This window comes from Silene latifolia, chromosome 1 (genome assembly GCF_048544455.1).
Source record: "Silene latifolia isolate original U9 population chromosome 1, ASM4854445v1, whole genome shotgun sequence".
NCBI lineage: Eukaryota > Viridiplantae > Streptophyta > Magnoliopsida > Caryophyllales > Caryophyllaceae > Silene > Silene latifolia.
The window spans coordinates 39,060,918-39,084,316 of NC_133526.1; the positions used below are offsets into that span (position 1 = coordinate 39,060,918).

Sequence of the window (23,399 nt, forward strand, 5' to 3'; positions counted from 1 at the left end):
ATTGCTCATTTCCTTATTTTGTTCATGAAGAGTTGAAGGTACTAATTAGCTAATTGCTCCTCTATGGATCTCTTTGTTTCCAGTTAGATCTTTTTACGGTTACCCCGTTTGATTTTAAGAACACTATTTCTTGATTTTTTTATTTTTTTATTAATGTTTAATTCTTTTATTGGAATTTAAAGTGATATTCTTGCCTTATTCTATTGATGCCCTTTCATTTATGTTTGTTACCCGCTAATTTGAAAATCTTTGATTTTCTTTTACCCTTCTCATCAGCAAGGATGGTATAGGTTGATTTTCAATCAGTCTAATTTCTTTACCTTAAAAAAAATGATGTATAATAACTATATATGTTTAATGTTTATGTGTATAACTATTTAGTTATTTATTAGACGACCTTAGATCATAGCATATCTTAGTTAGCACGGTAAAACCTTTCATTTATGGAGGTAATTAGTTTGAAAAAATGCACTGTAATCCGTATTTTAAAAAGGAGTTGTTGATAAATTATTATTTTTAATGACTTTTAAAAGAAAGAGATGAATTAATCATTTCATTAACCAAAATACTTGTTTAAGGCGGTTTTACACAAATTTATCGAAAAACGAAATTCTTTATTAACTGTTTTTATCCATTAATAAGACTATGTTTGAATCTTCACAAATTGTTCTGTAAGACTACTCTTTAAATAAGATTAGGTCATTTATAAAAAAAAGCCGCCACTCACTATTGCGCCAATAATCATCTTCAACTTCAACCTAAACTAACGTGGTCGACGACCTCCAACAAGACCGCAAATGACGATTATAAGGTGCACATTTTCTCTCCTTATAAACGTTCATTTCAAGGTGATAAATATTGACGCGCTAAGTTTTCATACTAAAAATGGTAGTTATTAAACTAAAATCCATATTTTATAAAAGTATTGAACAATAAAAAGGTATTTTCAACCTAAAATTGTCGGTTTTCAAAATTAAACTCCCACAAGTTAAATAACAAAGTTGATGTAGAGTTATTTTAAACAATTTTTAATTTAAACATCAAAATTTTCAATATAAAAACATAAATATTCAAATTAAAACAGGTTTAGCATAATTGAATTTCATTCTTAAAATTTGGAAATTTCATAAACAAAATCCAAACCTATTTACTGAGTTATTGGACGACTTGGTGATAAATGGCTTCAATCTTGGTCGTCGAAGTGATTAATATCATTGTTGACAGAGTGAGTTGGAGATGGCGGTGGAGGACAACGTTGACTTGATAGATGTCGAGACGATGGGTTTCAGTAGCTTGCCTAAGAGGTTGAGACTTAGTAGAGAGATCCGTATTATTTTTATTTCCTTTTTGTTTTAATTGCTTAATATGGGATATTTTCTTCAATTGAGCCCGTCCTATGCTATAGGACCGTCTTATACGAGAATACCTGTTGAACCTTTTTACCAGATAGCGGGCTGAGCGAGCGAACTGAGCCTCTAAGCATATCAAATATCAAAACTAAGTCATATACATAATAATAATCTATTATTTCCATCAATAGAATTGTGATTGCGCAGTGGTGACCCCGAGTTTGAGCCTTGCCGTAATTAGTTTTATTTATTTGTTTGTTTTTTATGTCCTTTGATTGATATGATATCACTAGTAAATTTTTTAATTTGCATTTTCCTTTTCCTTTCTTTAGTATTCAACCCATGTTAATGAGTTTTCCTTTGAAAAATATATGTGAAGGCGTAAAGCATCTTAATAAATTGTCAGGGCCTACGTTTTCATTGTTGCACGACAGCATGGGGCCTCCGAATTATTCGAGATGCCCTGCATTTTACAATTGTGTTATTGTAAAATCGTCTTACATAAGACTTACTCTTTCACCAATATAATTGAAAAGGGTATAATAAATAATGCACAAATTCTTGTTTGTGACGGACGCTATCCGTCACAAATAAGAGACGGGGCGAATCGATACCACATTGTTGAAAATGGGCTGGGTAGTACATATGGGTGGGGCAACTTTATAATATATAAAATTAGTGTGGGGTTTGAGTGGGGAACATAAGGTACATTAGCATTTAATGCCAATTTGCATGAAATCCTCCACCACATCACCCTTTACGTCTAAGCTTTCTGAGAGAAATGACCTTCTTCCTCCTCCCATGCTTTCACTTTCCTCAACCCTAACACCCTAATCATCCATTCAAATTTTCATTTTTTCTCACATTGTTCATGCTTTTCTAAAGAAAATTCATAATTATCGTCAAATATTCATGCAAATTCTCACTTATAATCATCGCTTAAATTTTTTCTCACAACACCATGGCTATGGACGAGAACTCGGCAATGGACGATGATAATAATCAACAAATTGTTGATTTTGAGACCGCTCATCCTGCATCGGATTCTGGTAATGTTGAGACTGCTGATTGTGAATTATTTGATGGTAAAGATGATGATTTTGCGACGATGTTGATGAGCAAAGGTTTATTTTTTATTTTGTTTTGATTTTGGTGATGTTTTGAATGGACGATATGCAATAATCAACAAATTGTTTTATTTTTTTTGAAATTTCCTCGCATAAATATGCAATCTTTGTGTTCTTCATGATTTATTTGGACGATTTAGGTTAATTTTTCATATTTACTTGCATAAAGGATTGTATTTATTAAGTTTTTTTTTTCATCTGTGTGTTCATGAGATTTTAGGTCAATTTTTTATGTTTTTTTTAATGATATCTTTGACTATTTAGATCTGTGTGTTCATGAGGTGTTAGGTCAATTTTGTAGATGAATATTGGTAGCTGCATAAGGAAACAGCATGGGAGACAGAATATTAGCATATTTTTTCTTCATTTGATCGTTCAATTTCTTAAGCTTTTGTTCATTAGATACAGAATGAGCATTTTTTTTATGTGAAAGACAGGCTTTTGATGTTGTTGGAGTTGAAGATGAAGATTAACTGTGCATAAGCTAACATCAGCTATCCTGAAAGAAGCACAAAATTCGTTTTCAACAGATTATCATTTTACGATATAGTGTCACCATTTTAGGGTTCAGTGTTGCCCTTTTAAGCAAAACGCATTATTTTGTCAAAACGCATACTTTTGTTTTAGCTATTAATCTTTAAACTTAAAATAGTCACATTATGACTAAGGTTGGTTACATTTCGATCTATTGTTAAAATGTGATCCTGATATTATGATATGTAGATGTTTTAGTAAGAAACCTGACAGCAAGTAGTGTGTGTTTACAACTTATAATGGTGACATTCTGACTGAATATGGTTCCCTTCTGATGTACTTATAAAATGTGACCATTATAGTTCTGATTTGCAGTTGCATTAGTATGAAATGTGAGAACATTTTTAAACTTAAAATGGTGACACTATGACTAAAGTTGGTTACATTCCGAGTAATTGTTAAAATGTGCCCATGATAGTTATGGTATGTAGACGTTTTAGCTATAAATATTTAAACTTAAAATGGTGACAGTATGACTAAAGTTGTTTACATTCTGATATACTGTTAAAATATCACCATGATAGTCATGATATGTAGACGTTTTAGTAAGAAACGTGTCAGCAAGTTGTGTGTGTTAACAACTTATAATGGTTACATTCTGACTGAATATTGTTTCCTTCTGATGTACTATTAAATGTGACCATTATACTTGTGATATGTAGTTGTTTTAGTATGAAATTTGAGAGAATTTTTTAACTTAAAATGGTGACCTTTGACTAAAGTTGCTTACATTCTGATTTACTGGTAAAATGTGACCATGATAGTTATAATATGTAGACGTTTTAATAACAACGTGACAACATGACGTGTGTATTTACAATTTAAAATGGTGACATTCTCACTGAAAATGGTTATCTTCTGATGTTCTATTAAAATGTGACCATTATAGTCGTTATATGTTGTTAGTTTAGTATTAAATGTGACATCCTGTTTTGTGTTAAAAAACATAAAATGGTGACAGTATGACTAAAGTTGGTTACATTCTCATTTACTGTTACAGTGTGACCATGATAGTTTGATATGTAGACGTTTTAGTAAGAAAGGTGACAGCATGTTTTGTTTGTTTACAACTTAAAATAGTGACATTCTGACTTAATATGATAACCTTATTATGTACCATGAAAATGTGACCATTATAGTCGTTATATGTTGTTAGTTTAGTACTTAAAATAGTTACATTCTCAGTAAAGTTGTTTACCATTCAGTGTTCCCCTTGTTAACCAATGCTTAATATATCTTGTCATAGGTACGGATCTATCAGGTTGTTTACTTGGAATAAAAGCTAGAAAATGGGAGCACATCTTCAGCTTGTATAAGAAACATTCGCAACTCAAGGGATTTAGTATCAAGAAATCAACATCTCGTAGGGCTGACGTGAAAGACAGGCCGCTGATAGAGAGATACTTTAGATGCTCTTGTGAAGGTGTACATGCGAACGGGAATGAAGTCAGTAGTAGGAATGCAGCAATTAATTACTCGTTGTAAATGTGAAGCCTGTGTTAGGACAAAAGTAAATAATGATGGATTATGGGAGGTAGTGCAGCACGTGCTTGAACATAATCATCCTTTCACACCCGTCCAGTGGCAGCATCATCATAGGTTGAAGCGCAAAATCACAGAAGCGGAGGGTGAGTTAATAAAGGCAATGACTGAAGCGCATGTTCCTCCTTCAGTCCAATTCAGGGTTGCTGCGGCAGGGGCTGGTGGTGATGCGTTTGTCGGCCACACAAAGCGAGACCATATTAATTATGTTAACAGATTGAAGATGAAATCAATTGAAGGTGGTGATGCAGCCACTTTGATCAACCTCATGACTAGTAGGCAAGCGGAGGAGTCGGGGTTCTTTTTCCGTGTTCAGTTTGACGAAAAAGGCAGATTAAGTAACCTATTCTGGCGGGATGCGATGATGAGAGATGACTATTTGTTGTACGGAGATGTTAAAATATTTGATACAACCTATCGCACCAATAGGTACAATCTCATTTGTGGAGCCTTTGTTGGTATTAACAACCATTGGTCGAATGTCATGTTTGGTTGTGCTTTCCTGTCGAACGAAAGGGAAGAATCATTCGAGTGGTTGTTCAATGTTTTCAACGAATCCATGGGTGAGGATGTTCATCATGTCTCTATCTTCACTGACCAAGACCAAGCAATAGGAAATGCCATTGAAACGGTATGACGGTTTTTTTTACTAATATGGTTACACTGGGTCATATTGTCTTTTGTCACCATGTTTCACCGTAAATGTTACCATCTTGCTTAACACTAACATAAGTTAACATAGTAACATTGCGTCCTATTTTCTCATGTCACCACAATATGCCATAAATGTGACTATCTTTGTTTGTAGAAACATATCTTAATATGGTTACATTTTCCCATATTGTCTTTAGACCACTTTAGTATTGTTAAAATGGTCACATTTAGGGTTTACAGTGTTTATGTCACCATATATATTTTGTAGATCAGCATATGTGTCTAATTCTGTTAACGTTAAACTGGTGACAGGTTTATCCACAAACCAGACATCGTCTATGTTAGTGGCACATTCAACAAAACGCCATATCTCACTTCGGGAAACTAAAGGGTGATCGTCCGTTCCAGAACCTATTCAACAAATGTCTTCATGGTTGCTACAATGAGGCTGAATTTGAGGAGACTTGGCATAAAATGTTGACAGAATATGGGTTAGTCAACCATTCATGGTTTAAGAGATTGTACAAACATAGAGCGAAATGGAGCACTGCTTTCAACAATCAATTCTTTTCAGCCGGGATTTTATCGTCCCAAAGGAGTGAGAGCACAAACCATGCGATGGGCTTCCAAGCTTCTAAGACCACTTCCGTTACTGAATTCTTTGGGATATTTGAAAACACGGTGAAAAGATGGCGGGGTGAAGGAGAGCATAAAGAATTCAACGGCATAAGATCTACACCATCTTCTGTGTACCCTCTAGTGGATTTGTTACTACATGCATCTCAGGTTTACACATTGGAGCTGTTTTGAGTGTTTGAGAAAGAATTCGCGCTTGCCATGGGTACTCGTGCTGTCATCCTTCCGATTGATGACCCTGAGGTGTTGTTGTATCGTGTTTACCCTGCTGGCCACGAGGAGGACGACCATCACGTGACGTATGATTATAAGAACAACCTAACAGAATGTACGTACCGAAACTTCCAGGTTAAGGGTATGCTTTGCAGTCACATCATCCGTGTCCTCCACATGCATTCTGTTGTCGAGATACCGGACAGGTACATACTACGTAGATGAACCAAATTTTCAAAGACTATAGTGTGGGAGAGGTTCCTCCCAAGCGACATACGCAGAAGTGCCGTTCATGACGCCATCAATTGGCGTCGATCAATGTTGACGGCTATGAACTATCTCATCACCAAATGTCAGAGTGTTTCTAATGCAAGAGCTGTCGTGGATAAGCTGTTTATTAAAGCGAATGAGGAGGTCAAATTATTTCTTTCTAAGCTTAATATGGAGGAAGATGAACCAACCGTTGATGTGTCTGTGCCTCCTATTCTTGACCCCGTACGTTGTATGACAAAGGGTCGAAGTCAACGAAAAAAAAGGAACATGGGGACGAGGAAGAAGGCTAAGAAAGGGTCTGAAGTTGGGGCAGGGGAGAGTACTATGTACGTCGCTGTGCCGCGTCTAATATGATATACCATCTACGTGGGGCCAAAGAAGAAGGCTAAGAAAGCGACTGAACAAGGCAGTACCATGTACACACCTGTTCCGCGTCTGATTTGATCTACTTTGCCCCACATGACATAGCTCAAACATTTTCGGGAAATTTTTTGGGTACTATGAACTGTTTGTTAGACCAGTTTATTTTGTGTGAAGAGTCTACTCATATAAGCTGTAACATATATGAAATCAGATTGATATATCTGCGTTCATACATATTACCATATTATGATGCTAGAAACTGGTCACATTTATGGAACAAGGTGATGACATTATTAGTTATCTATTAATGTCACCATGTTTAGTCATAAACTAAGTATATTGACTTTAAGTTTCAGTGTAATGTTGTTTGTTTTCGCTATTTTGCGAGTTGTGGACATGTGTCTTTCTGTTGAAAATATGGGTTATTCCTCTTACCTGTTCATATATGTTTCCATATTAAGATGCTACTACGCGGTCACATTTGTAAATGAGAAGGTGACATTTTACTAACCTGAAAACTCTAATGTAATGCCCATTACACATAAATATAATTTCACATTTTAACAAACCTATATATCACCGCTATGATGCTCACTTTAAAAAATGTTACTACCTTAAGTCAGAATGTCACCATTTTTAAGTTGTCAACATACACCTACATATCATGCTTACATGGTCACATGTGAACAAACCATAAGAATGTAACCATCTTTAGGCAAATTGTGACCCTTCTTTTAGTTTTAAATACACATCACACAACATGCTCTCACATTTCAGACTAAATATTTGAGATATCACATTTTCACTATATATTTTTCATACTCAAATATTTATAGTCATTTTTTTTTGTTTCCTTTCCCACCTTTCAAAAGTGGCTTTTTGTTGATCTATGTTATGGCTATTTAGCGTTGGATGTTACCATTATTTAACATGGTGACTGAACTGTTAACATGGGAACATCAATGACTATAATTGCTGACATATGTCATTGTTTGAAATGTGACCATCCTATCGAGACATGTACCTATGTTTAACCGTTGAGAGTTGAACTTAACATGATAACAGCCGTTGTTTATAACTTGCTGACTTTTATGGTCAGCATCAAAATGTTACTACTTTACTACAACATTGTGACCATGTTTGTTCACATATGTCACAATGCGAAGGATAACTACAGTACTGGTAATACATACCCCAATAGTCTACACATATGTAGAACATAAGTGTTTAACAAAAGGACTATTTAACATTCCCTTCACTGCAGGGAAGGACCAAAAGTGGTGTCCCAAAATACTACAACATTATCAGTTAACGTAAGTTCTTTTAACGACCGCTGCAACTACTTCACTTCTTCTTACCGCCAGGCTTTTGATTAGGACGGTTCGGAGGACGGATGACATCCTTAGGGCAATTTGAAACGGGGCCTCCTGGTTGACGGTCTCTAGCCCAAGTGTATCTGAACTCGTATGAGTGGGCTGGTGTTCGTCCAATGTCATCTATCCCCAAGTCAAATGAGGGTGGGAGAACCACGTTCTCCGAAGCCGCGTCCACCTGGTCAAGCATGGCAATGAAGTCGGCATAGAAGACGGGGTCGCTATCCAATTTCTGCGTCAAGGTCTCTTCTTCTGCTTCACCCGCTTCTCCAACCACTGTGTCCTGCTGTTGCCGCACCTACTGAGACAGGGGAGAGGATCCGCCCTCATTTCTTCTGTCATTTGACGATGTAAGCGTGACACCAAATGCTGGTTCCTCTTTGACTGGTACCATTTAGTACACACGTCTATACATGGACAACTTTGGATTAGAAGGATATTTCACTAACCTGAAAACACTAATTTAATGCCCATTACATATACATATAATTTCACATTTTAACAGACCTACATATCACTGCTATGATGCTCACTTTCAAAAATGTTACTACCTTAATTTGTCAGAATGTCACCATTTTTAGTTGTCAACATACACCTACATATTGCGCTTACATGGTTACATGTGAACAGACCGTAAGAATGTAATCATCTTTAGTGAAATTGTGACCCTTGTTTTAGTTTTAAATACACATCACAAAACATGCTCTCACATTTCAGACTAACTAGTTGACATATCACAAAAGCCATGGTCACATTATAACATTCAATGACAATGTAACCATCTTAAGGCAGTTTGTCACCTTTTTAAGTGTCATACATAGACAACAGTTAAGTCATATTTCATTCTACAACACCTACAAATCACACTAAAGATGGTCACATTTTAACAGTCCATCAGATTGTTACCATTTTAAATGTCATACAGACGAAATAGTTAAGTCATATTTCATACTACAACACCTACATACATATTATTTCACATTTTAACAGACCTACATATCACACTTAGGATGCTTACATCTAAAAATGTTACTACGTTAAGCCAGAATGTCACCAGTTTAAGTTGTCAACAAAGCCCTACATTTCACAGCTTACATGGTTACATGTGAACAGACAATAAGAATGTAATTAACTTTAGTCTAAATGTGACTGTAATTTTGAAGGATAGACAAGTGCTGGTACTTACGTCGTTATATAGGCGCCTGAGATCCTCATCTGTAGGCAGGTCCTCTGGTAGTGGCAAAGTCACAGTCCTACATCCCTTATCAACTTCAATGGCACTGTCCTCGGTCGGACGACCTCCTTCCTCCACTGTTGCTCCCACTTCAGGATCATCCCTTTCAACCGTAACTTTGTAGAATGATTTCTCCAGATTAAGGGACACCGGATACGTCCTCAGATCCTACACCCCTTGTAATACCGCAAATATTTTCAACTTTATATTATATTAATCTTCCTTACTTTTTAATTTAAGAATATAATTCTTACCTCTTTAATTTTGCCGTATTATTTGTTTTATTTGAAGTCCAAGATGGACTAATAATTTTACTTATTCCTATTAAAACTCTCATGATATAACCTATTAGTATACTATGTTGGTATTTCTCTTTGTTTTTATTTGCTTCCTGCGCCGCTTTGCTTTCATCCTCACAAAAGACAAGAGTTTGCCTCTCATACAATTCTTATACATCAACCTGTTGTTATCCTCGTTCTTTCCTTTGATTTTTAGCCTAACTCATCATAACATAAAACTACCTTCGTTGATTTCATCTTCGTTTGTATTGGCTTCTCAAAACCAACGCTTTTCTCTTTGCGTTCTGTCATCATTAATCGCAATGGTCTCTGAACTATTATTTTGCAATTTCAAGGTAACACGATTCTACCGATCCTAATATATTTATTATTGTTCGAGGTTGTGTGAATTCCGTGCTAACTGTTATTAGTTTATTATTATTTTTCGTGTCTTGAATTTTATTTGGGTTGAATTACTAGTAATTGTTACTTTATTTTCATAGCTATTACTTTATTTCGATAAGTTAATCTTATTCTTAGTGAGATGGGTTCAATTCGAGGGGATATAAGAACTTAACTCGTATTAATGGAGATGAGATGGAATTATAGTTCGAAAGGTCTTAGTCGGATTATTAATAAATAGAGCTTAATATTAAATGGATTAGCCTTTCGTTATTGATTCTGCTGTGCATGGAGTATACCAGACCACTATGAATGGATGCAATGGTTTCTTTTATCAATAGTGCACAAGTTTATTGACATTATTATAAGGATATTCTTAATTTGGGAATTGTGGAACGGTGTATTGTTATATAGACAGTTCGAATTTTCGTATTGTGTTTAAGTTGTCGTTTCCTTTGACCTTGATTCATGGGTGAGTAGCTTGGAGTCTTGTACTCTAAGTGTTGATCACGGTTCATTATTGGACCTTTTGACGATATTGATATTGAAATTGAGATTGGTTATTAGTATTGAGTTATGAGATCGTTGTGCCATATTGTGTTTACGGTCCAACGTGACCATGGTTATTGAGTTATTTGAGTTTGAAATCGATAATGAGATGGAAATATTGTTTCGCGGTTTTATCCGCCAGTTCACTCACCCTTGTCATTGGCTTAGGTTCGACGATGAAAATATGATACTTGGTTACTTTGGAGTGCTATATTATGAGACAGAGTAATGAGCTGAGACTTGATTAATTATATAGGCGAGGAATGAGTACTTTTTCAAAGGAATTAGTTTGGAATTAGTTTGGGTTTGGTTATCGGGGAGTGTTTTTATTAATATTTATGTTTATTTTTATTTTACGTGTATGTGTTTCCACGCCATGACCAAAAACTATGCTGTTTATATTGAGGTATTATCTGTTACTCAGCTTTCTGGCTGACGTGTTTTCTCTCTTTTGGGCTACTCGTCATGGGGGTAGTCCTTTCTGTCTTCTGATTTTATTTTCAGGTGACTTCCGCTGCAGTTCAAAAGGATTTTATTTTAACTGAAGATTTTATTTAAAGTTTTGTAAAAGTTTGTTTACATTTTATTTTATATTTAAAAGAATTTGTAATTTGTAAGACAAACTTTGTATATTGATTATAATACCTCTCTATTTTGGCTCAGCACAATATATAATTATAAGTTTTTATTTAGCCGAAAATGAGGGGTGTTACACCCCTATACCAAAGCCCCTATGGACAGTGTAAGCTTTACATTCCTCTTTCACTCGCTGCTTCAGATCCTCATACGTCCAATGTCTTATCAATGGTAGTGTACACTTTGCAAGCTCACCCCTCCAAATCAGTCGATAAAAGTAGACTAATTGGAAGAACATTAGGCAGCCCCCAATGCTTTTTGAGTCATTCTCCTTCCATGATTCCACATAATGGTCGAAACGATCCAGGACGTAAGAGCACCAGTCCATTTTTGGAATGGACTCAACATCCTCCATAGCCCCCAACAACCTCGTGTTAACACGATTGTGAACAGTTGGGGCCAAGAACGACCCCAGTGCAAACAACACAAACATTTTCTTGAAATCTGATCCACCGTCTACCATCTGCAGCATCTCACCTCTAACCTTGTCCAATTGGATATCTTTCTTCGGCAAAGCACCGAATCTCTCTCTCCAAGAGTGCACTAGCTCTTTATTGCCTTTAACTAGTGGCACATCCTCCCCCCCCCCCCCCCACATGGTAACATAAACACATCGTAAACATCATGTTTACTGATTGAGAAATGGACCAACCTATTAAATAACATCAGCCTGGTATGCGTATCATAACACACCAACAACCAGTCAACCATCGTATGAATAAACTTAGAGGCCTTCAGTTCAAGAAGCCCCCCGAACCCTATATCTTCAACGGCCTTCCTCTGCCCTGTCGATAAATGCTCGATGACATAGTGTAGGGCAGCTGGTGATCCATGTCCCTCGACCCCCTTAAATTTCCTATATCCGGACACAATTAATTAGTCGTTAAAGAAAACAGTTTAAACATCGTTACATGAAGAGGAAGAGTTCATCAGTCTTAATAAAATGGTCACATAGTTTAAAAGGATGGTTAACATACGTTCCTTCCTTTCTCTGTCTTTTTCTTTTTACAACCACCCCCCCCGATAACTTTCTCTTTGAGCTTTGTCCAACCTCTATGTCCTTCGAATTTTCACCAATAGCTGCCATTTTCTGAGCCTCTGTTTGCACATGAAAATCTATAGTTTGTCAAACATTGTCCAACATACAAGGATTTCATAATAACTTATAATCAGACTGAGTCTATTATGTTCCCATCCTAAGATATTTATTCTACACTAAAGTGATCACATTTCAGAGTAAATACATACCACAACGATATGTTAGACTCTTAAGCTTTATTCATCACATGATATATGGTCCATCTACCACTCAAAGTGGTCACATTTTACATATAACAAATATGTGACCAAAGTTAAAACATAGCTGCTACCCTGCAAATGTTAGTTAAATTGGTCACATCACCCAAACAGGGTCACATATCTTAGTTAAATTGGTCACATTTTGCTCATAAAAATTTCACATATTATGTGGCCATCTTAAGCTATTGAGTTTACATTAAAGTGTTCACATATCATCTCAAATGCAACTAAGTCTACATGTTACCATAACAAACGGAACTAAGTGACCATTTTAAGAAACTAAATGTACGCTAAATTGGTCACATATCATCACAAATGCAACCAAATCTATTATGTTACCAAGTCTTTTATGTTAGCATGGTCACATGTCACCATGTTAACAAATTGAGTGTTCATTAAATTGGTGACAATATCATTGGTCTATTATGTTCACATCCTAAGATATTTATTCTACACTAAAGTGGTCACATTTCAAAGTAAATGCATACCACAAGGATATGTCAGACACTTAACCTTTATTCATCACATGATATATGGTACATCTACTACTCAAAGTGGTCACATTTTACATATTACAAATATGTGACCATAGTTAAAACATAGATGTTACCATGTAAATGATAGGTCACATCACCCAAATAGAACAACCTATCCATTAACAGGGTCACATTTTGCTCATAAAGATGTCACATTTCCATTAACAGGATCTTCAGTTTATTATGTGGCCATCTTAAGATATTGAGTTTACATTAAAGTGTTCACATATCATCTCAAATTCAACTAAGTCTACATGTTACCATAACCAATGCAACTAAGTGACCATTTTAGGAAACTAAATGTACAGTAAAGTGGTGACAATATCTTTATTCTATTATGTTACTGTTTCGTCCATATTTTACGCAAGGCTGGAAATATGAACATGGTAGAATAGTATGGGGGTTAACTAGTATTATCCTATTTTGATGTTATCATGATCGTATCTAGGCATGGTTGATTGTAATATAAGTGAAAACGAATGTAAATGTAATAAGCAATATTAGAAAACATGACACAATGATTTATACGTGGAAAACCCTTTAATGGGAAAAAACCACGGGCACCAAGCCAGAAGAGGATTTCACTATGTAATTGGGAGAATATAAGAGTGATGATGATAATGCTTGTAATGTAATCTCTAAGTGTTGTTCAGCTCGTAGTATGTATTCTTGTATAGGATGTGTTGTGTATGTTAGAGTATGCCCTTGTCTTTCCCAAATGATCTTCAAATGCTCCTTATATAGCCAAGCTGAATGGCTGCCAAATCTTTGTACTTAATGCTGAATATTCCTCCTTAATTGCTGTCTTTATTGCGTATTAATGCCTATTAATGCTCCTTCTTTATGACCAAATCTTCCTCTTAATGACCATATTTATGTTGTAGAAATCTTATATATAATTATCCTTGGCTTGGTCAAATGTTGACCTTACACTTGACTGTTGTCCTCTCCGGCCTGGTGCCTGTCTCCTGATAGCCTGACGCCCTGACACCCTGATGGCTTGACGTCCTGACACCCTGAAGATGACCCTGAAGATGATGTGGGAGTCTAGGCTCATCAACTGGTGCCAAACTCGGACTACCCTGACGGACCTACCCTGATCGTCAGGCCAGGGTAGAATTCTATCCTGTCAGTAGTGCGAAATTCCAGGCCCAGCAGTTACCATCCTAAAATAAAGATTATTCACTAAACTGGTCACATTTCATAGTAAATACATACCACAAGGGTATGTTAGACTCTTACGCTTTATTCATCACAAAATATATGGCCACATTTTAAAGATATGAAATATGTTATGTAAAATCAACCAAACAGAACCACTTTTCCATGCTAGGGTAACATTTATAAGTTAAATTGATCACATTTTGCAGATAACATTTTCACATATACATTAACAGGGTCACATTTCTCAAAATTTGCAAATGTCACTATGTCATAAATACATATGTTATAATGTTATCACAAATGCAAGTAAGTTTAATATGTTACCACCCACTACCCAAAGTGGTCACATTTTACAGATAACAAAAATGTCACCATGTGTTAAATATAGCTGTTACCCTGTTAATGTTAGTTCAAATCAGTTAAATTGGTCACTTTTTGCAGATAACAATTTCACATATACATTAACAGGGTCACATTTCTCCATAAATTGGTCACAATTTCCAAATGTCACTATGTCATTAATTGATATGTTATGATGTTATCACAAATGCAAGCAAGTTTACTAATTTACCATCTAATACTCAAATTTGTCATATTTTACAGATAACAAACATGACAGGGTCACATTTATCAGTTAAATTGGTCTCTTTATGCAGATAAAATGGTCACATATATAGCTTACCATCTGCCGTGCTCCTCTCTTCCTTGCTCATCTTCTTTGCACCAAGAGCTGCGGCCATTTTCACCACTTTATTCAGTACCTCTGTCAAACCACCATCACCACTGCCTTCCCTCTCCTCCTCACCACTGCTTCCCTCCTCACTACTGGCTTCCCTATCCTCCTTACCACTGTCTTCTGTATCCTCTGAGATGTCCTCTGACCCATCACTTTCTTGCCTTTCATCCGTTTCCACCGGCTCTCTAAATGAAACCCCTGATTTCACCTTCTCTTTTCCCTTCTGCATCGCCTGCTTTCCTCTGCCTTTCTTCTCATCTAATCAATGAAACGTCTAATTAATTCATTTTACCAACAAAAACAAATTCAATAACCCTAATCTCAACAAATCTGACAAAACAGCCTACCCTGATAATTTCTAAACAAAACCTGACTTCACCTGACATTATTGCATACTAAACAACACTAACAAAACCAGATTTGACCTTTTTTTGTCCCATTTTAATTACATTAATGATACCAACCTTTAGTAAATTAAAATCAACATGTTCAACAACTCCATTCATTAAATCTACTCATGCATGCACAGTTCATTAACAACATTTAACAATAAACACCATTTTTTTAGCTAATCTTATCTGACACAACATTCAACACCAAAAAACATTCAACAAATGCAATAATATCATACCTTCCATATTTTTCTTCGGGGGGTGTCCTCCTCGCCATTTGTTTCTTACCCATCGAATGTTCAACTATTGAAGAGATGAAGCTGATGACGGAGATTTCGAAGCTGAAAGACTGCTAAAATGGCGATTCAAATGGGAAAATGATTATTATTGTTGATGATACAATGAAAGTGATGAGAGAGAGTGATAAAAAATAGTGTTAACTGATGTGAGAGTGATGAGAGAAGGTGAGGTTGTATAATGACGCCTGACATGAGACGAAATATTGGGAGCTCCCCATTTCTTTATTATTTTTTTGTTTTGCTTTCCCAACATTCAATAAATTAAATAATAGTTACACATGCCCTACTAGTATCCACATTACTCAATATGGTATCGATTTGGCCCGTCTTCACTTTGTGACGGATATACTCCGTCACAAGAGACTAATTGTAAATAATGTTAGTTGCACATGTGTAAACTAATTTACCTCAGGAAAAATTGTCAAAAAAAATCTTTAAAAATGAGTAAATATCAAGTGCCCAATTATTTTCAAGTTCGGTGCGCTTCAAAAACATCTTCCCGGCAAAAAAATTGATATCCTTGAAATTATTGGCGCCAAACAAAAACACACCACCATACTTCAAATCCCATTTGCTCCACTACCTCTCCAAATGACCAAATTACCCCTATCGCCATTTAACCCCAAAACAACAACACTAGCAAACGGCTCTTTCCCAAGGGCACAAAAGTACTTTCACAATACACAATCTCACATTATAAAACTCTACTTAACCTACGCCTGTTACTGTCTCTCTCAGTCTCTCTCTAAACCTCTCTACATTACAATACTTTCTCTCTCTACAGTTTTGTCAACAACAATGGCGGAAAAACGGACCCAGACACAGACCCATGCCCGTTTACTAAACCCATGGGTCCTTCATCTTCAGAAACTTGGCCTTGAACTTAAATGCCCTCTTTGGTATCCTTTTTATTACTCCATAATTTATTTCCTTAATTTCTCGTTTCAATGTAAAGTTACGATCTTTCGAGTTTAATGTATTTTATTTTTCTTCTCTACAGCTTGAATTTGTACAATAAGCCCATGTTGTTACCTTGTAACCACATTTTCTGCAGGTATACATTTACGCTCTCCGTCTCTCGATTGTTTCTTTACCTTTGATTAAAATACCGTCACAAAGAATAAAGAAGTCAAAACAAATGAGAATACGATTTTACAGATCTAATGCGATTTTATGATTTTCCATTTCAGTCGTTGTGTACCTGAATCAAATTCATTTGGGTCGGAGTGTTCAATCTGCAAACAGCCGTATGTTGAACAAGGTATTTTCTTTTAGGGTTATTTATTTATTTATTCCATTATATTTACTGTAATTTATTAACTGTTTTAATTACTTTATGGTTGTTCCATGATTTTTGGAAAAATGGTTTATTTAAATTTTATGACACTAGTTTATACTTCATCCTATTTACTGATTTATATTGTTTTCATTTGACTTTGATTCTTAAAACATACAAGTATTCCGTAAAAGATAGCACCTTTTCTCCTTATCTGCAATGGTTATAGCTTGAGAACAATGTCACGGAATTAGTAATCAAATTAGAATAAAATTAGTCATTTTAATAGATCAAACATGACAAATTTCACAATACTAGACATTAGATTTAGAGACGGCAAGTATTTGTTTGTTTTGGAAATGGACTATCAATGTTAAAAGTCACGGCTTTTGAAGAATTAAAGGATTTGTATGATTATTGCGCTACGCAAATTGGTTTGATTGGAATTGAGTTGAACATTAGCTCTTTTTGTTTGGAATAATACGGGCTTAGTTAAATGCTGAATGTGAAATGCAGATTTGAGGGGAGCTCCTTATATTGGAAATTTGGTGAATATTTACACAAGCCTGGATGCTTCTTTCTCAATGCATATGCTTAACCCAGGTTCGATTCATTACCACCATTTTCATAATTTCGTAAATGTTTTCTATTATTTGAAATTGTAAATATGTATTTTTTTTTTGTAATAAAATTCATTTGTTTCGTAATTGATCACTTCAGATGTAAGAAGAGGCTTAGTACAATGCCCTATTCCTGCCCAAAGATGCTCCAAGGACCCAATTGATTCGACTTCTCTAGGGAATTTGGCTTGTGGAACCACTAGTGTTCCATTGAGGGTTAATGAGCAAGTCGTGGTACCGAATAGTACTCCAGTGATGACAATGCTAGAGAGGTGTACTAGCTTTGGAAATACTGGTTTGGGACCTGGGGTTTTGGAGCACAATTCTCCGACTAGTGTGACTTCATTTTCTCAAGGAAGAGCTTTGCAACAAAAGCAACATGTTGCTGTTGATGTAGATATGAACCGGGTGGAGTTGTCCCCAGATAGCCCTCCATCTTCTGGTGCCAGCAAGGGTGCTGAGATTGACAGCTGTGATCAAGAAAGGAACAATGATGTATGTTTATAACTTGGCATTCTTTGTTCTGTCTCTACTGTGTGGTAAATTTTTGTGCAGGGTTGTTTCGAAGGTATAAGCTTTGGCGTACATGATTGCATAAAATACGTAATGCTGTTTGCTGAAATCTTACTTGGCATATTTGGATTGATGGCGGTCTTAGACTGAGCATTGTAGTTGTATGTATATGTAATTTTATCTACAGCATAAGTGAAACTCTCGTAACAAATGGTAGATGTCAATTATCAATGTAGGAGAACCCTGCGTCAATTGAAATTACCGCGTCTGTTTCTTACATATTGTTCATATAGACCGCAGGAAAATGTCAATCTAAGAAATCTTTAAAAAGAGAAGTTGATGACTTAGGAACACCAGGAACAGGTGACCTTTCTGATTCATATTGCAAGAAGCAAAAGCAGACAAACTTGAGCCAAGTAGAACTATCTCAGAGTCCTTCCCCATCAACGGGTTTGAATCAGCAAACATCTGTATCAACCGGCTCTGCCACTGCTAAGACTGAATGTGCACCTAACTTCAAATGTGCATTCTGCCAGACAGGGAAGATTACACAGGTGCCGCTCATCTCTCTGAACGTTTTTCTTTCGAAACTTGTTTAAATTGTCATTTTGTGCACATTTGATGTAATCATTCCTCTATATTTTCACTTGCAGGGTAGCGGCCAACTGCATCATTTTGCTAATGGTAAACAAGTTTTCGGGAAAGAGGCAGGTCGTTCTAATGTCACACATCTGCATCAAAGCTGCATAGAATGGTTTGTGACCCTTTTAAGCTACGTAGTACTCCGTATATTGTTATTATTACATCTTGTAAACATTTTTATAAGCAGTTAAAGCTGGTTTATACTCCATATGTGACTAATATGACGTTGTATAGCAAAGGATGTATTTTAAGCCCTTGCCAAAAATGTGCCAGTGCCAGAGTTACTGCCGTTGTAGCCGCACCCTGATACAAAGTTTTATGGTCCTATAAAACTGTCTCCTTTACATATGAAACACACATAAGGATGTTTTTATAAAGAATTAAAGAATACTGTTTTTAAGTTGGCTTGAATCAGATTTAGTATGCTTCTTCATTCAGAAATTCAGTTAAATCGATTCAAATAGCCTTCTGTTGATTAAGCATATGGTCATGGTATATGAACTGCAGGACTCCGCAAATCTATTACGAGAATGACACTACCATAAGGAACGTAGATAAAGAGCTAGCAAGGGCCGAAAAGCTCAAGTGCACCAGTTGTGGCCTTAAGGGAGCTGCACTTGGTTGTTTTGCAAAATCTTGTCGTAGAACGTATCATGCTCCATGTGCATATGAGATTCCAGAGTGTAGATGGGATGATGTAAGTTACTTAATGATAACTTTAATATCTGCAACAGAAATAATTAAAAATTTTTGTTCTAGAAATAAAGTTGGAGCAAGTTACTTAAACAACTTTGATTTTGCAGGAGGATTTCCTGATGCTTTGTCCTGTTCATTCTTCAATAAAGTTTCCAAGTGAGAAATCCAAAAAGTCTGCAGCCAAAAAGGCCTCAACAGTTAAAATGTACTCCCATCTATCTCACATATTCTTTTGTGTTACATTTTTACATTCAAGGCTGACACCTTATGTCCCTCAAGACTTCTGTATTTGTTTCCATAATAACCGTTCCAAAAACAAAGGTAGATGTAAGAATGTTAAGTTATTGTAGATAGCATTTGAGCTCAAATCTACATATGGAATAAGCCGAGTGCATCTGGATTTAGTTTTGTGATCGCCATATCGGCCCTTATGAGTGGACACTTCTTTTTTATTTCAAACTATCATTTATCTTATCATCTGAAATGCTTTCTGGACGCTCCTAAGGCATTTTTGTTACACTGTGACCTAGCAAGGACCTTATCTAACCATTCTGACACTGATTTTCCAGCCATGATGAGCTGAAAAACAAGGATTTAAGTTCATCAACTCTCCCAGCTGTTGAATTTAGTTCTTGGATGTTGTCTTCTACTCAAAATTGGGTTCTTTGTGCATCATCTCTCTCAGCTGATGAAAAGGTTTGTTTCTCCAAACTTGTATTCTCTACCCGTCTATGCATTATGTTTCATATGATTTTTCGTTGCACAGTAACAGTACAATTAGAATTATATTTCGCAGTTTTGCAGTTAGTATTCCTGTTTCTTTTTAAGGGCAACAAAATTACACGGTTCCCCAACATTTTTTTTTGGAGATTTTGCATAATAATTTGAATGTTGAAACTTGTTACAAGCAGACAATGCTGGTCAAGTTTGCAAACTTGTGCGGCGCAACTGTGACAAGGAACTGGACTCCAGAGGTCACTCATGTGATTGCAGGAACAGATGCAAATGGGGCCTGCAGTAGGACATTGAAAGTTCTTATGGCCATTCTTAAGGGAAGATGGATACTTAAAACCGACTGTAAGCTCCTATTTTCCCTATTCAACTAATAATCTGATTTGCCCTTGATTTTCCTAACTGTGCATGGTTTGCGTCTGCTAGGGATTCGAGCATGCATGGAACTAAAACGTCCAGTTGAAGAAGAGCCTTATGAGATTAATCTTGATAACCACGGCTGTTGTGATGGCCCCAGAACTGGCAGACTGAGAGCTTTGAATAATGTGAGTTCTCTTCTCACGGACACTTTTGTCATTGTGCCAACAAATGATAATGTTACCACAATGCCACAATGACTCTTGCCTACTACGGAGTACGGAGTATGTTACTCAAAGTCCAGTACATATACAAGTTGACTTTGTCCGACAATATAGAGATGTTTGAGATATAAGAGGCTTAAAGTCAGTAGGGTTGAATATGCTGCTTTACTCCTTTAACAGAATACGCCACCCCTGAACCTGATTTAATGCTATCTGTTTCCATAATATATCATTGCAGGTACAAAATCTTTTAAATGGCATGAAATTTTATTTCAGTGGTGACTTTTTAGCTAAATACCAATGGGATCTCCAAGATCTGATTATAGCTGGTGGAGGAGCCATCCTTGAAAACAAAGAACAACTACTACATTGTAGCAGTAACGGACTTGGAACCACAGTAGTTGTTTACAATGCCGATGCAGTGACAGGTACCGGAGATGTCTCTACTGTCTTAGAGCGACAGCTAGAAGCTGAGATGGTGGCTGCTGAAAGCGATTGCCATGTAGTACCACATACTTGGCTTTTGGGCTCCATTGCCTCAAATAAGCTGCACCCTTTTGTCTGACAATTGAACTTGGACATGTATCTGAAATGTATCATATAAGTTAGCGTCATTTATCGTTTTGAGCGTTTAGACGAATGACTTGAATAGAGGGACTGAGGAAGTCTTTGCCACAGTTAATAGATACTGGATCTTTGATGGTGAGCAACAATACCATTTACTCGTATTTTTGTAACACCCCCTCATACCAAGGTACCTTATCAAAGACTATCCTAGTATGAAAGGCTGTTACCATCTCGGTTGCCCGAGGTTAGTATATCAAAAGCAACAATCCAAAACAACTTTAATAAAGTATAAAGAGTAACGATTACATAATCTCAGACCAACTCAAAATAAAAGCGTAAGGAACTCAATACAACTGAAATCAAAGACAGCTAAACTCGTAACAGCGGAAGCTAGACTTGAAGTGATGACTCCCCATGACTGTCCCATAGTTAAACATCTGCATTAACTGTCATAATCTGCTCACCATTCCCGAATGGATCACCGTAGGTTTTACAAAACAACACGGGATCAGTACTACTCAATCAATATAAGACAACAGACAATGCATCCAGCTGATCATCCTCCACTCCCGGTCTCCCGATCTCATACAGTAACCGACTACACACCGAAGTGTGTAGCCCTGCCAGATTACCCATCGCAATAGGTAATTCTCGCCGCCAGTGGGTGACCGCACCCGTCCCCACCTAGTCCAGCTCATCAACGAGCGACTAACAATCCCTGTCCCTTAATGTGCACATCCCCTCCCGTGACGGGTTCCACGGAGGGCGAACTAGGGTGTGAAGCCACTCCCGCAAGTGACTCCACCACAATCACACACACAGCATCACCGCTGTCACAACACCACAACCGTCACAACACAACCACATCACCACCGCCATCACAACACCCATACTCCGATGATCAGCAGATAACAACAATTACAACACAAGCACGCCTTAAATCAATTAACGAATCGAGTAGGGAAACCCTACCTTTTCGCAATCCGCTTACGCTGCAATCAACCATACAAATGCATAACAAATATCACATCGTCACCTACACCAACAATCACATAATAGAATCATTAACTGCAAAACCCCCCATTTCCCCCCAATTCATAATCAAGAACAAACCCTAAAATATAAATCAGTGGATATGAAGATGGGGACTTACCGACGATGAATCAAAAGGAATGAATGCAATTGCTATGATCACCCACACACAAGGAGAGATTCAGAGATGATTAGGGCGTCGTAGAATGTTTTTAGGTTTGTAAAGCGTAATTAGGAACTGTCTAGCGTAATATATATAATGCCCTAATCATTTCCAAATCAAACCGCAGAAAAACAATCGACAGACTGGATACTCGGTCGAGTATAGAGTATACTCGGCCGAGTACCCTCTAGTCGGTCGAGTATTCCACATACTCGGCCGAGTATTCCTAGGCAGTAGCCAAACAGGGACCACGACACACTTTACTCGACCGAGTAGGCCATACTCGGTCGAGTACCAGCCTATAAAATCCGTAGTATTACAGTCTTCCCCCCTTAAAAAGAATTTCGTCCCCGAAGTTCCAACCCAACCTATAAAACATGGACACCTAACACTAACTCCACCAACCACGCTTACTAGATAACATATCCTCTCGATATTGACTCCATAATATTATCGAATAACCACAATACAATGTTGCCAACCTTGTCTCACTTCCGTAACACTCACTAGCAACTCAATACCAGGACAATCCACAAAATAAGATCAACCATCAAAACGGAATGTTACATTCTACCATCCTTAAAACGAACTTCGTCCTCGAAGTTTACTCACACACATAAACATCCTCACACAAACCGTTACTCTCACTCATAAACATTATACTACTACGAGCACTGCCATTACCTGTAATAAAATCGGCAATCACACAAATCCATCCTTATTCTGCACCAACACTCAAACTTCCAATTGCAACCTGTATGACCATCAAACTCTCTTGTCGCATCCTACTCCTCTTAAGATAAATGTTACGTCCTCGTAACTCACTAATACTAGGTCCTTTGCTATACCTCCCATAATCCTCATTACTACTGCATGACAACGATAACCTACTATAACCTCAACACCTACAACCATTCCTATATCCAGGACTCTCTTTCTTTAACAGTTCTCGTGCCTCCAATTATTCTGCACTCCCATAACATATATC

General features: G+C 36.7%; 2 protein-coding genes across 2 annotated transcripts; both read left to right on the forward strand.

The window, feature by feature from the left end:
- The first annotated feature begins 2,310 nt into the window (after positions 1-2,310).
- Positions 2,311-6,016, forward strand: LOC141644287 (protein FAR1-RELATED SEQUENCE 5-like). Its single transcript, XM_074453785.1, has 4 exons — positions 2,311-2,473; positions 4,257-4,456; positions 4,545-5,183; positions 5,552-6,016. The coding sequence occupies exons 1-4, from the start codon at positions 2,311-2,313 to the stop codon at positions 6,014-6,016; spliced, it is 1,467 nt and encodes a 488-aa protein (XP_074309886.1).
- Positions 6,017-16,297: 10,281 nt separating this feature from the next.
- LOC141604066 (BRCA1-associated RING domain protein 1) lies at positions 16,298-21,360 on the forward strand. The gene is made up of 13 exons (XM_074422944.1): positions 16,298-16,488; positions 16,590-16,643; positions 16,780-16,850; positions 17,382-17,468; positions 17,586-17,980; positions 18,292-18,552; positions 18,652-18,752; positions 19,148-19,337; positions 19,444-19,541; positions 19,906-20,032; positions 20,248-20,413; positions 20,495-20,613; positions 20,888-21,360. The coding sequence occupies exons 1-13, from the start codon at positions 16,388-16,390 to the stop codon at positions 21,212-21,214; spliced, it is 2,097 nt and encodes a 698-aa protein (XP_074279045.1). The 5' UTR covers positions 16,298-16,387; the 3' UTR covers positions 21,215-21,360.
- The last annotated feature ends 2,039 nt before the right edge of the window (positions 21,361-23,399 follow it).

Bases quoted from the DNA above. Each gene is read 5' to 3' on its own strand.
- LOC141644287 (XM_074453785.1), top strand. From the start codon at position 2,311: ATGGCTATGGACGAGAACTCGGCAATGGACGATGATAATAATCAACAA. The intron at 2,474-4,256 runs GTTTATTTTTTA...ATCTTGTCATAG, and splicing joins GACGATGTTGATGAGCAAAG to GTACGGATCTATCAGGTTGT. The intron at 4,457-4,544 runs GTCAGTAGTAGG...GGATTATGGGAG, and splicing joins TACATGCGAACGGGAATGAA to GTAGTGCAGCACGTGCTTGA.
- LOC141604066 (XM_074422944.1), top strand. From the start codon at position 16,388: ATGGCGGAAAAACGGACCCAGACACAGACCCATGCCCGTTTACTAAAC. The intron at 16,489-16,589 runs GTATCCTTTTTA...TCTTCTCTACAG, and splicing joins GAACTTAAATGCCCTCTTTG to CTTGAATTTGTACAATAAGC. The intron at 18,553-18,651 runs GTGCCGCTCATC...TTTCACTTGCAG, and splicing joins AGACAGGGAAGATTACACAG to GGTAGCGGCCAACTGCATCA.